Source organism: Sitophilus oryzae, unplaced genomic scaffold (assembly GCF_002938485.1).
Source record: "Sitophilus oryzae breed Bouriz unplaced genomic scaffold, Soryzae_2.0 scaffold_1604_pilon_pilon, whole genome shotgun sequence".
In the NCBI taxonomy this organism is placed as follows: domain Eukaryota; kingdom Metazoa; phylum Arthropoda; class Insecta; order Coleoptera; family Curculionidae; genus Sitophilus; species Sitophilus oryzae.
In genome coordinates this window covers 642244-655980 of record NW_022146286.1, presented here as the reverse complement: position 1 = coordinate 655980, position 13737 = coordinate 642244, and the positions used below count along the sequence as shown (strand labels likewise).

Sequence of the window (13737 nt, the reverse complement as noted above, 5' to 3'; positions counted from 1 at the left end):
TTCTCAGCATACAGAAAAGAAATACGTTGCTGACTTCGCTTCCGATATTGTGACAAGCAATCTCGGAAAGTATGTCTCAGCGTATATCGATGTATTTTAGGCTTGATTAGGGAAGCTGTGGGTTTATTTTGCCGAAAAAAGTAAGATTTACTAGAATTTCTTCTAAATACCTAGTAACAAGTAATGCTACAAAAGAAGTACTAGCATAATCCTTTTTTAAAATATTTCCAATTTAAATAGTAAGTAGGTTAACATTAACAAAGAAGGTAAGTCGAAACTTAACCTCACAAATTGTGTTTTAAATGCTATTTATTTTGTGATTTGTTATATTAAAAATAGCTTTAAAAGGTGGAAATAAGGCATTTTCTGTTTATTCTAGTTACAATGAGTGATATCAGTGATTTAGATAGACAGATAGAACAACTGAAACGTTGTGAAATTATTAAGGAATCGGAAGTCAAAGCATTATGTGCCAAAGCACGAGAAATATTAGTAGAGGAAAGTAATGTGCAACGAGTGGATGCGCCTGTAACAGTAAGAACATTATTCTTTGTATCCTAGAAAATATCTAAAACTTATATTAAGTAAAATACTTTTCTGAAAATAGACAAGGTGTCTTGATCTGCATGTCCCAAATTTTATCAGCATTTTGTATATTATAGGTAGCATAACAGAGTTCCAGATTTGAAAATGCTACAATTGTTTATTAAATATCTTTTATTTCAATCTATGGGATACTCTATTAAATGTATAGCTACTACAATCAGCTACAATCAGAGAATGCTACAATGTTTCAATTATAATAAAATTTACGCTGTTGCTATCAGGTATCTGTCAAATTTGACATTTAAAGAAATAAATGGCAAAAAGATGATTTTATTGGCCAAATTTGGTAATGGTAATCCTTTTGTGAGTCAAATATTTATCTAGTGATCTTGTATTCAGTTAAGTTTACGGAATCAATTAATAGTTTTTAAAGAAAAATAAATTTAGTTTTAAAAAATTAGACTAAAATGATGCAAAGTATGAATAACGGTAAATAACTTTTTTATTTATTGAGATGGCATCATGAAATTCATATTTATACATGCTTCAGACTTTTTTGCACAATACTAATTGTCAAAATGTAGTTTTCATAGCCTACTTATAGTATTGTTTTGTTTAGATCTTGTCCCTATATGGTTCTGATCAAATTTAAATGAATGTATTATAACAACTTGTTTAACTTTCTACTCTAGCGGGCCTTATTTTTAGAGAAAATCTAGTATCTTAAGTTGAGTAAATGTACAGGAATGATGTCACCTTGTAATATGGAAGAATTTTTCATATTTTTATGAATAATTCTTCCATATGACTGGGGAAAAAGTTGTGGGAAACTAGGTAACATTAATTTTCCACCTAAGGACAATTTTCTTAATAATTTTTATAACTTTAATCCATCCAATAAAATGATCATTTAGTAAGATTTTGTTTTCTTTTAGGTTTGTGGAGATATACATGGCCAGTTTTACGATTTGAAAGAACTTTTTAAAGTTGGAGGTGATGTTCCAGAAACAAACTACTTATTTATGGGAGATTTTGTCGATCGAGGTTTTTATAGTGTAGAAACGTTTTTACTTTTATTAGCTCTAAAGGTAAAATGAAAATTCTCTTTTCTTTGTAGTCGCGATTATTCTTAGATTTTTAGATTATAAAGAAAATATTTTAGCAAACTAAGTATTTATTAAATACTAAGATACTAAAAAAATGTATCTAAATACAAGATACAAAATGAAATTAAGTATTGCAAATATAAGATGAAAATACATATTTTGTATCTTATATCTGTATTTCAAATACTTGTATCTGAAATAAGTCACATCTCTGCTCACCACAGTGCATTTATCCTGCCTTGCAAATGTAATATAAAAAAAATACGATATGTGTTAATACAAAACAAGCAAGGGTGTATTTTAAACAAAACACCACATACCAATAAAAAAATATAAAAAATATATCTTACTTACAAGCTCAAGCAACTTCCTACATTTATTATTACATTTATCAATATAACTAATGTACAAATAACAACAATAATATTGCAAAGGAATAAATAAAACACAACATAAATAAAACAAAATATTTTATTAATAATAACACTTACTGAATCCTATATCTTAAAAGTTGTTTACTTAACTTTAATCTTAATTTTAAACAAGTATTTTTTTTTTGGTGTCATATACGAGATAGTATACAAACTTTATTTGTGGCTAATACAACTCTCAGTCTAACCAACCCGCCAAATAACGAAACCAATCCAACCAAAAAGAGTGAAACCAATGCATTATAATATTTTTTTTTATACTATGCACCCTTCTTTATATTCTACGGGATATATCAACGTTTGGCAACATTGGTTTTCAGTTGTGAGACGGTGTCAAAAGCTAAGTTCGGTAATCACATCCAGATGTCGACGGATTTTTTGTCACGTGATCACAGATTGGATGGAGTAATCTGAAATTACCGAACGGTTTGGAATGTTCAGATCGCTAAGGGAAAAGTGACAAGTTTGAAATCCCAATTCCCAATTGAAATCTTTCAACGTTCAAAGACAAAAAGACCAGTAATTATTTTTTGAGTTTTGTACGTCGTTTTGCATTAAGCAACAAAATAAACAATTTAAAACTTGACAACAACTAAAAATTTAACCTCACTAATTCAAATTAATCTGTTTGCTCCGTCAAAATTCTCCGAGCAAAAAGATCACCGTCCGATTGCTCCGATTTTATTTACCGAACGGTTCAGATTTACTTCCCCTACATCTGAAAAGCTCATATCTAAAATAAAAGCTTCTTCTAAAACGATATAAGTATGTCCTTGTTTACGTGCGGTTCGTATTTCTTTTTATTTTATCAGTTGCAATCAATAATTATTTAGATAAAAGAAGAAAATTAATTTTAGTGTTCGGCAGGTGTTCGGTGAAATTTGGGTGAGATGGAAATGAACCAAATAATAATAGTATTCTTTCGTTCTGAACGAAATGAAAATTTTCACTTAAACTGAGTTATTCCTACGTGGTATAGGAAATAACAATGATTTCTGGATTTTTCTATATCGGATCGTTCCTTTCTTTGTCGATTTCCTTTATAAATCAGTTTAAGTGAAAATTTTCAGTTTGTTCAGAACGAAAGAATACTACTAATAGTACTATACTATGGTATGGTATGGTAATGATGAGCTGCCTCCCTCACTGTGGCAGCTCTATGGCTCTGCTTCCTATGAAGGTGCAATTTGCCAGCGCATTAGTTTTGATTGCAGGCCGTCTGACTTTTCGTCATGCTGCAATCAGTGATTTTAGTTCCTGAAATTAATCTAATTACATTTTAAGTAAGGATATCTGAAGTGTGTGCTTGTTTTGCATTGGTTAAATCGTGACTGTTAGTATCTGGACAACACAAACAAAGGTCTAGACTCTTCTCTCTCCCGCCCGCAGAGGAGCATTACACAAAATGGTGCAATGCTCCTCTGCGGGCGGGAGAGAGAAGAACTATACTATACTAATTACTAATATTCGTATTCGTCCATAAGAGGTTATGTTTTATGTTCATTTGTAATTCGGTTACCACAGATATAATATAAAATACTACTAATTTTTATCTCGATATATCGAAAAAGATAATTCGAATTAGTTAGTTTTAATTTACTATCGAATTAGTCGTATTATTTAATTCGAATTTTCCCAACACTATAAAGTATCAAATGTCACCAAATGTCACAGTCAAATGTCAATTTATTGATGGCGGACGAAATGTTGTTTTGAATTTATTACTTTCAAATATGCCATATTTTAACTATTTTTTAGCAAATGTTTATAGTGATTTAGTGTCCTTAGTGACGTGGAATCCTCTTTTCAGTGTCTCCCGGCGGCCTTCTGCAGTACCTCACCCAAACACCCCTTTTTTCTCCCCTGTCCCGTATGTATCAATTTTTTTTATCTAATTTTCAACGTGCGCACCCGGATTAGTGTTGTATTTGGTCTCTAGAATCACGTAAAAAAATAATTTTTAAGAAATCTCTAAAAATACGAAAAACACCTATACTGCATAATTACTAGCGATGGGAACTATCGAATGAATTAGACTATCGAATGGTTACTGAATGAATGATTTCAACTATCGAATGGTTTTATTCGAATAAAATCATTCATTCATTTGTATACTAACGCATATGTGACAACCTCGCCGTGCGACTAAATGGTTATCGTTGCGCCACGACTAGCGAATGCTTTTGATAAATGAAATTTAGTATTCCTTTGATTTTTGTATGCGTCAGTGCATTATTAGTTCTTCCAAATTTTTATAACTTCGCCTTGTAAATACTGTGCTATTTTTGCGTTTATTAAAATATTTAAAATAGTAAAATAGTAGTTTTTTTTAATTGACGATTGTGTGCGAAGTGGTCAAAATTTTTCCGAAAATTTGTGTGATTTTCCGTAGCCCGATCTTTCAATTATTTAATTTTATATGGTGTATTATGGTTAGGTTAGATTGCATTTTTTTAATGGGAGATTTTGAGAAGTAGCAATTTTTAAGAGAGATGAGATGAACTTACAATTAATTTTAAAAATGCATATTTGTATTTTAGATGTTTTAATAATATGAATTAGTTGAACTTAATAATCATATTTAAGTAATGTGGTTAAGTAAATGGTTATCAAACTCAAATTTTGGGGTGAGAAAATTAAATTGAAAGTTTTACACGTGCCAATTTAAAAAAAAAGTTAACAATGTTTGTATTTTGTTTATGCTAATTCTCTTACATGTAGTTTTTTGCGAAGAAATATTTCATTTATTTTTAAAGTAAATGCCGGTAAAAGTAAATATTATTTTTAAATAGTAATATAAAGTAATAAAAAGTAATATAAATAATTTTGATTTCTAATTTTTTATTTATATTTTCCTTCCATTACACTGCATGCTTAGAAATTAATAAATGCTTAGAAAATTAATAAATTTATATTTCATGATTTTAAAATTTGTTTATAATATAACAAATTAGTTTTGTAATTATTAGTATTTTACTAGTCTTTGCTTAAAAACATTAAAAATCATTTTCCTACATCCAAAATAAAAAGTATTATTGCAGTGTAACAACAGAATATTAATAAAAAAATGCAAAACATATAGACATACTATCCCTAACTAACTAATGCTAAAGAATAATATTCTTTGCTAATACCAACTAATACGAATATATGGCAACAGCGTCCTTCATAATGTATTTTTTGTGTAAATACTAGCACCTCAATAAAAAAAATGTTATCTTTATTTGACTCCCCAAAAAAATCAAAGATGCCGGCTTCTTTCATAGCATTGCCACCGCCCGCTGTCGGGTTTCTCGGAAAGAAACCTACGTCGCCGGACGACAACTAAAATCCAGTTTATATTTTATTAAAATCGATCCTGACGAATGAATGAATTTGATAAATGAATGAATTTTATAAATGAATGGTTTTTGCTGCCGAATTACTAGAATACAATATTTCAAGGCAGATGACGCATCTATTCGATAATTTTTATTCGAATAGTTTTCGACGAATGCTTTCTTACTAGCTATCGAATTATTCGAATGAATTGCAACTATCGAATGTTTTGATAGTATTCATTCGATAGTTCCCACTACTAATAATTACCGATAAATGTAACAATAAATGCAGGAAGCTGCTTGAGCTTGAAAGCCGGAAATCTTTTCTCCTTTATATCTTTTTTGGTATGTGGTGTTTTTTTAAAATAAACCCTTGCTTGTTTTGTATTAACACATACTGTAATTGTTTTTAATAAAATAACTCGATTAGATTTTCTCAATTTTAAACAGTTTCTTTCACAATATTTTGAAGTAATCACTTGTCACTCAAATTTTAAATATATTAATTTTCTACTATGCGTTCCAGTTGTACCAACTTAATTCTTTGTAAATAAAATAAGCTAATTTGAAAATAAAATGACAGACACATCTATCACTGTCAAGGATCTTGTCGTTGGACAGACTATATATACCTACTTTTCTCTTAATGCGAGCATTCTGAGCTTGCGCAAATCGATATGAATACCAACTTATAGCGGATTTTTGGTGCTTTGACAGATTTTATAAAAATATGTTTTATTATGTTATGTTAAACATTTTTGAACAAGATGTAACTGATATGTGTGTTCTTATTTAGGAAAATATTCTTTATACATATTATATGAATTTATTTTAAGTTTATAGTCTATTGTGAATGTTTAAGGTTAGATATCCAGACCGTATCACTCTAATCAGGGGGAATCACGAGTCCCGCCAAATTACGCAAGTTTATGGCTTCTATGATGAATGTCTTCGAAAATATGGTTCAATAACTGTATGGAGATACTGTACTGAAATCTTTGATTATTTATCTTTGTCGGCCATCATTGATGGTAAGTACGTTTTTAGTTAGTAAAGTTTTATAAATTAATCTGGACCGAGCCTACTTTGTTTACGCGGATTCCAATCCGCGGTAGTTGGCCATATCATTGTCAGTGGCCTAAAGACTTGGCTATACATATACTACTTGTAGATGATCTAGCACTTTACTGTGAAAAATAAATTAAATACATGTTATTATTTCTCGATTAAAATAATTCATAGTGATTTTGCTTATATGAGCTCGAACTCACCGACGGCCAGGTCGATGCTACCTTTAAAACCATTAAATCAAATGATACAACGCGCACTAACGACCTGGCCGTTGGCTGGTCGTTGCGACCAGTAGATTACCCTAAAATATTATTATTTTCTGCCGCTTGTTGCCGGTTTTCTTCCAAATTAATAGTTTTTCAGATGAAATCCCTCAAATTCAACGCAAAATATTTTATTATCTATAAGATATAGTGTTTTAGTGTAGTTTTTGTACACGTGCAGAAAATCCAAAGAAATAGTATGCAGATTGGATCAAAGGGAAACTTAAATCTAGTCCCTTTTTTTATCAAGGGTCGATTCTAGTAAAAATTCAAAACATTTTTATATGGCATACAGTATGCCTGTCCGTTCTGTAGCTATGGGGTATCCGTGAGAGGGGAAACGATATTCTCTCTATGTTTTTTGTAAAAAATTAGACGACGCGTCCCAGCCAATAAAATGAGTGGGCGGAGCGATTTGCGGTGACGTACTCGTCAAGTCGACGTATAAAATATATTGATGTTTATTTAAATGTTTTTTGTCCGCATTCCTTTCATAGACACAGATCCAGCAGACATACTGTACTCTATTTATGGTTGGTATGATACATGTTGTTATACCTTCGAGTTTCGATGTTAAAAAATAAAAAAAATCATATTTAAACTGTAGAATCTTTTTTTTTGTTCCTCTACAACATGTGAAAACTGTACTACTTACCTTATGTAATTACCATTAATATTTTAAATGCTTTATTTAATATACAGAACTACTATGAATGTTATTCTTTTCACTGATGAGATAATGATCGCAAAATTTATTTTTAGTGAAAATATTTGCTAACAAAAACGCTGTTTATGAAAAATAATATACAGGATGGTTGAACATTGCTATAAGTATAAAATTATACATTCAGATATTAGTAAATTTTAACTTATTTTTTGATTTTTGTCCATGGGACGAAGCACTGTGCGACGGCTCAGTGAGTTCGAGCTTTGTATCATGACATCTGATTTTTTCAGGTAAAATATTCTGTGTTCACGGTGGATTGTCGCCATCAATACAAACTTTAGACCAAATCAGAGTGATAGATCGGAAACAAGAGGTACCCCATGACGGTCCTATGTGCGATTTGTTATGGAGTGATCCTGAAGGTGAGTAACAATGGAACAAATTTTATTTAATTTAATTCGATTCAAATTATTATAATATTATCTAAATTATTAATTATTAGACGCACAAGGGTGGGGAGTTTCTCCAAGAGGAGCTGGTTACCTTTTCGGATCGGACGTTGTAGCCCAGTTTAATACTTCCAACGACATCGATATGATTTGTAGAGCCCACCAACTTGTAATGGAGGGATACAAATGGCACTTTAATCAAACTGTATTGACAGTTTGGTCAGCACCTAATTATTGTTACAGGTGGGTGGATATATTTAAGAGTAGTATGGGCAGATTATACAGATATTAAACTAAAGAGCATTCGCACATGGGTCGTCTGGCTTTCAAAGCGAGCGTCTCGAAATCGGAGCGAATGTCCCTCCACTCTACTATATATCAGTTATTTACGATATTCTCCGATGGAGGCAGCACCGGCGGAGAATGCACCAAGCCTATAACTTGTAAAATTTTCAACAGGACCTGACTTCTTTGATTCGATTTACTCGAATTAGTAGATAGGCAGTATCAGGTTAAGATAATTGGAAGGATAATGTTATAAAGTGGCTAATTTGTATTTTACAGAGTTAATATTTTATAACATAAAATAAAGTTACTAATAAATAAGTATACTAAGAGCTGGCAAACGTTAGTCTTGGGTTGAGATTTCCGTGTTTAAGAAGAGTACAATGCGTTTATAATGTACTGAACAAAGAGAGAACAGTAAAAACGTTGCCAAACGTATGAAATAAACAGAGAATCTGTGCACATTGCTAAGAGACGTGGAAGGGTCACAGCAGATTCGTGGCGGTCGACCCAATCAGTACCATAATCAGTACTTAAAATTCTAGAGAAGCGCGTATATCATGCGTTCAGCTTTACAATTTAATTATGTCTCGTAATACTTTATTTGTTTATTTATTAACGAGTCGTTGTAATTTTCCCTATAGCTTGTAAATTTTTAAATGTGAGTTAGAAACGCTTGCATTTTTTGGTAAAAATAAGTGGAATTGAGTTGGTTTCGACAGTGGTTGCGCTATTAGAAGTCTGAATTCAAAAATCGATATCTCGAAATCCAATTAGAAATAATTGATTGTAGTTTTTCTCAAAAACTTTCTTGATATTTGTACTATATTTTCTTCGCAGACAGTATGTGAAAATCTTTACAAATAATAAAGTTACACAATTGCTGAAAATTGCTATGCAGTAAAAGTAAATGGACGTTTTTTTTAAATTTTTGAATGACAAAAAACAAGCCTATCGATTTTTTCTCATTTAAACATCTTTTAAAAGATCCAAACTTCAAAATAAAAAAAGTGTCAATATCTAAAGTAGTTTTTGAGTTACCGCGTGTTATGAGTTAAAAAGTAGAATTTTTAAATTATCGCGATTACTGACGTTTTCTCGTTATAAAAAATATGGACACCCTAAAGATTTCCTTAGAATTCCATTTCAGATGCTCAGAAACATATCTAATGATTTTATCTAGTGATCTTTTCAAAGAAAAAGTTTTTAAAAATAAGCGGTTTGCGATCGTAATGTTAGTTTACTTGATAGGGAAAGGCGTACCGGAGAAATGTGGCAACGCAGCAGCAGCACACCGTCGCATTTCTCTTACTCCGACTTAATAAGATCCCTATGCGATTTACTTCCACCAAACTTCCACACAGTGTAAATACTGACCCAAGAGTTGCCAGCACGGTATAATATAGTAAGTTTAGTAATGTCAAAATAATGTATTAGTATTATAGCTTATGAAAAACAAATAAATAAAGAGCTTGTCAAAAAGTAAATAAATATACACATATTACTAGAAATACTCCAAAATAAATATATTATACAGGGTGTCCCAGAGATAAGTGCTGATATTTTAAGGGGTGGCAGATCTCGACAAAAGAAGCATATTTTCTTCTTACCATTTTTCAAATAAGTCCAAAATAATGGAGTTATTTTACTTTGAAAATTTCCAAAAAAAAATATTTTTCCTAAAATTTTGAGAACCACTGAATTTTTTCTGGATTTTCTTTCTTGTAAAAAAAACTAAATAAAAATTCCAAAAAATTTTTCAAAAAAATCTGAATTTTCTAAAAAAAGTTTTCGCGAAAAAAACCTCATAGGCGTGTTTCTGGGGTTGAACTATACTACCATTAAAATACTTGCACTTATTTCTGGGCCACCTTGTATATACAGGGTGAGTTTTAAATAACTGCAAATATTTTCAGGAGTGGTATACCTATTTCGACCACAGGAACACGTCTATGAGGTTTTTTTCACAAAAAAAAACATTAAAAATCGTGCATTTTCTTTTAAATTTTAGAGTATATTTTATAAAACTTTTTAGAACTGTCTGGTTACCGCAAATTTTCCCACGGTATAATTTCTTAATCTCTGATATAGTCTGTAAAACGAATAACTTTGAATTTGACAGTTCCCGCGAGCTTTTCTAGTGTTAATTTTATTAGGTTAGCAACTTGCGGCCATGCTGACTCAATGCCGTCTCTAATACAACAGCCTCGGGACGAGATTTATGACGTCACGCTAGTTAGATACTACGGATTAATAAATATGTTGTAGAATACATGGAAAACATAATTATTCCTCGTATTTTTGGTTTGTATTTTAAAAATGATATAGTTTACTGAAATATATATAATATACAGTTAATAAATACAATATAATATATACCTATTTATAGTAATAAATACTTTGGCAAATAAACTATGAAACATACAAATGCAGCATAAATTTCGCTCCGTGGCTGTTCTATTAGAGACGGCATTAGTCTAATATTTAGAAATGTCAAAAGCTGATGACATTTTACTTTTGTCAATTATGACATTTCGTGTTGATTTTTGCAAGAAGAGAACTGTCACTTGTTTTATTATTTTCCTTTTCTATTTCACGAAAGTAAAGAGTTACCTATCTGATTCGTTCAGGCACTCAATTCAAAGAATATCAGTAACTTTTTTGATAGAGGGATTCTATATTTGCCATGTTGGGAAAAAATACCGGTCAAAATTCAAAGTTATTCATTTTATAGACTATATTACTATGGTTATTAAACAGGATGCGAATAAAAACAAACGGTGGCTCTCACAATTCTTTAAAAATAATCAGTTTTTTTGGTTTGGTTGCAGGCAGCTTAGTTATTTTCGACTTACTTGAAAAACGGTAAAGAGAAAATATGTTTCTTTTCTCGATATCTACCAGCCCTGAAAATATTTTCACTTATTTAAGACACTTCTTTAATTTTCATATCTGTTTAATATTTGTATAATCTGTGATATTATTAACTATTTTTCTCTAATTTTTAAATGTTTTAACATTTCTCTTATAGATGTGGGAATGTAGCCGCAATACTAGAACTAAACGAACATTTGCACAGAGATTTTACTATATTCGAAGCAGCCCCACAAGAAGCGAGGGGCATTCCATCAAAAAAGCCGCAAGCGGACTATTTCTTATAAGTACTTTGAATACGTTTAGTTGTAATTTGAAATTATTGTATTTTTTTAAAAGACTATTACTCTTAAAGTTATTCAATTGAACTGGAGGAACAAAGAAACATGGAATGAATTTCAAATAGGTTTCACATGTGAATTTTTAAGACGAGAATATAATAAATATGCCTACAAAGGCTGTACCGATACTACCAATAAGTACACTTTAAGTATTGACAAGTGTTTGTATGTATATTACTACAATCTCCAATTTTATTATCAAAATAATTAGTATATTTTTTAAACTAACTGTATATTACTGCATCAAGTTTGTTGAGATTTTTATTAAGGTTCCAATATACAGGGGGTTCCTGGCTGAGTTTGCATAAGTTTCCAGAGATCTAAAATTTCTAGATCCTGTTTTTTGTCGCTCAATGTTAGTCGGTGAGATACAAGAACGGTAAACTAATAGGATTGCTCATCCTCATAAGACGTACGTTCGCCTCTTCCCGCGCTTCAGCTGACAGTTGTGACGTCACTGTAGTCCTTGTCATGATAGTGTGTATTATTAGTTGCCTATGGTAAACTTATAAAAATAACAGCTGAGAAATATTGAGTTATTTTGTCAATTTTAAAAGTGAAAAAGGTGTCTTTAAAGTTTTTAGAGCTATAGAGTGTATAAATACGTTCATTTTGTATTGTGGATTGTGACAAAGTACTTATAAGTGCCTACGATATTGTTTATTAATTATTTAAAGCAAAATATGGAAGTACCCTAAAAATAATGCTTGCAAAAGGTGATGCTGGGAACTGCTGTTCTTAAAAATGCATTATCCGAGTATTTAATACGATTTATACAGTTAATTTTCTATACTGCATACATATAAAGTGTTTAAATAAATAAACTAAATAATGAACGTTTTGCATCCGGCAACCAATAATGCACGTGTGTGTATTATTGGTTGCCGGATAAGGACTAATACCCATGACAAGAACTACAATGACGTCACAAAGCGAGTAGTTTTCGCATGCACCTGGCGGACACTTTTGGCTGAATGAGCAGTCCTATTAGGTTAACTGTTCTTGGGTGAGATACCTATTTTTTCTTATATATTTAAATTGTAAAGTTTTATGAATTACGATATTACCTAAAGTTGCTGTCAACTTCCGATACTCCCCGATGTGCCGCCATATTGTAAATATATCTAATTGAGGGATCACATTGTGAAACATTGATGCGCGAAAAAGCACCAATCTGGATATTTGGTTCTCTAGAAACATCTAATGTAAGCTCAGCCAGATACACCCTGTATATATTTTGATTTTAAGAAAATTGATGAACTGAAACAAAATAGGTTATGAAGAAAAATCATAACTTCCAAGCATTGTATCTGTCGGTGTTTATTTATTTTTTATTTCCTGAAATGCCTAGTCAATTCACGTATTGACAAACCGACAAACTCGCAATTGTCTGTGGATCTCAGTCGTTCCCTGTAATGACGGTATATTTCAGTCAAAACGCAGAAATTAACTTGACTTTGTTTGCCGATTTTAGGCGATTATTGAGCTTCAGACAGTGTTGCCATTTAGTGCATCGAAGTAAGGTATTTTCCTTAATTTCGGTATTTAAGAAAGATTTCTAGTTTTTGTAACCGAAAACTGGATGTATTGAATTTGGAGGAACAGGTATTAAATTTAAAAACATATACTCATATTATACCATATGTTCGAAAAAAAGCGGCGTCCAGTTGGCTTGGAAATAACAATCGACACGATTCCCTATATAATTTTACATGCAATGACAGAGATCTTCATTTCATAGATCATACGGTGTTTATTATTATCAAAACGGTTTGTACTAGAACCAAACATACAATAAATAAAGAATATACAATTCATAGAACACAAAAAGTAACGAACTGAAAACTAAAAAAAGGATAAAATAAATTTGAGTGATAAAATTGTCATAAATTAGTTTTTTCAATTTCTAATAATAAAATCAGTAGATGTAACCAAACTTTAGGAATCGCTATTTACATAATGTCTCTATATTACGTATGTATGTATTATTATGTACTCTATTTTAAGCCGTGTTAAATGTGACAACAGTGTGTGAATTGAAAACGTGATTGTAGGTTGCAGTAGTTTGAGGTTATGCTTGAAAACTTTTTTCAAATTAAAAAAAAATTAAAAAAAATTTTTTAAATTTTCATTTAAACAATATTCATCTAATTTCTTGTAACTTAAGTTTAAATATTGCCTACTTGCACATAAAATGCAATGAAATAGCAATGCACATAAAATGCAATGAAAAATAGAACGATAAATACTTTTATTGACTACAACCGACAAACAGGGAAACTGGAATGATTCAATTGATTACGGCGTTTCACTGAAATAATTCCGTCATTACAGGGAATGCGTGAGATCTGCCGTCAGACGATGTACCAATTGAAGAGGGTGTG

At 31.0% G+C, this 13737-nt stretch overlaps 1 protein-coding gene across 3 annotated transcripts; it reads left to right on the top strand.

Annotated features, from left to right (window-relative positions):
• The first annotated feature begins 55 nt into the window (after positions 1 to 55).
• LOC115879992 (serine/threonine-protein phosphatase 4 catalytic subunit) lies at positions 56 to 11843 on the top strand. Of its 3 annotated transcripts, none has more exons than XM_030897072.1 (7): positions 56 to 140; positions 380 to 534; positions 1482 to 1634; positions 6266 to 6434; positions 7695 to 7826; positions 7907 to 8096; positions 11170 to 11843. In XM_030897072.1, exons 2-7 carry the CDS (start codon positions 385 to 387, stop codon positions 11297 to 11299), a joined length of 924 nt encoding a protein of 307 aa, XP_030752932.1. In that variant the 5' UTR covers positions 56 to 140; positions 380 to 384; the 3' UTR covers positions 11300 to 11843. The 3 variants fall into 3 exon arrangements, with proteins under 3 accessions (XP_030752932.1, XP_030752931.1, XP_030752930.1); XM_030897071.1 differs by having other exon boundaries at positions 62 to 239; XM_030897070.1 differs by having other exon boundaries at positions 63 to 266.
• Positions 11844 to 13737: the final 1894 nt, after the last annotated feature.

Bases quoted from the DNA above. Each gene is read 5' to 3' on its own strand.
- LOC115879992 (XM_030897072.1), top strand. From the start codon at position 385: ATGAGTGATATCAGTGATTTAGATAGACAGATAGAACAACTGAAACGT. The intron at 7,827-7,906 runs GTGAGTAACAAT...ATTAATTATTAG, and splicing joins GTTATGGAGTGATCCTGAAG to ACGCACAAGGGTGGGGAGTT. The intron at 8,097-11,169 runs GTGGGTGGATAT...TTTCTCTTATAG, and splicing joins GCACCTAATTATTGTTACAG to ATGTGGGAATGTAGCCGCAA.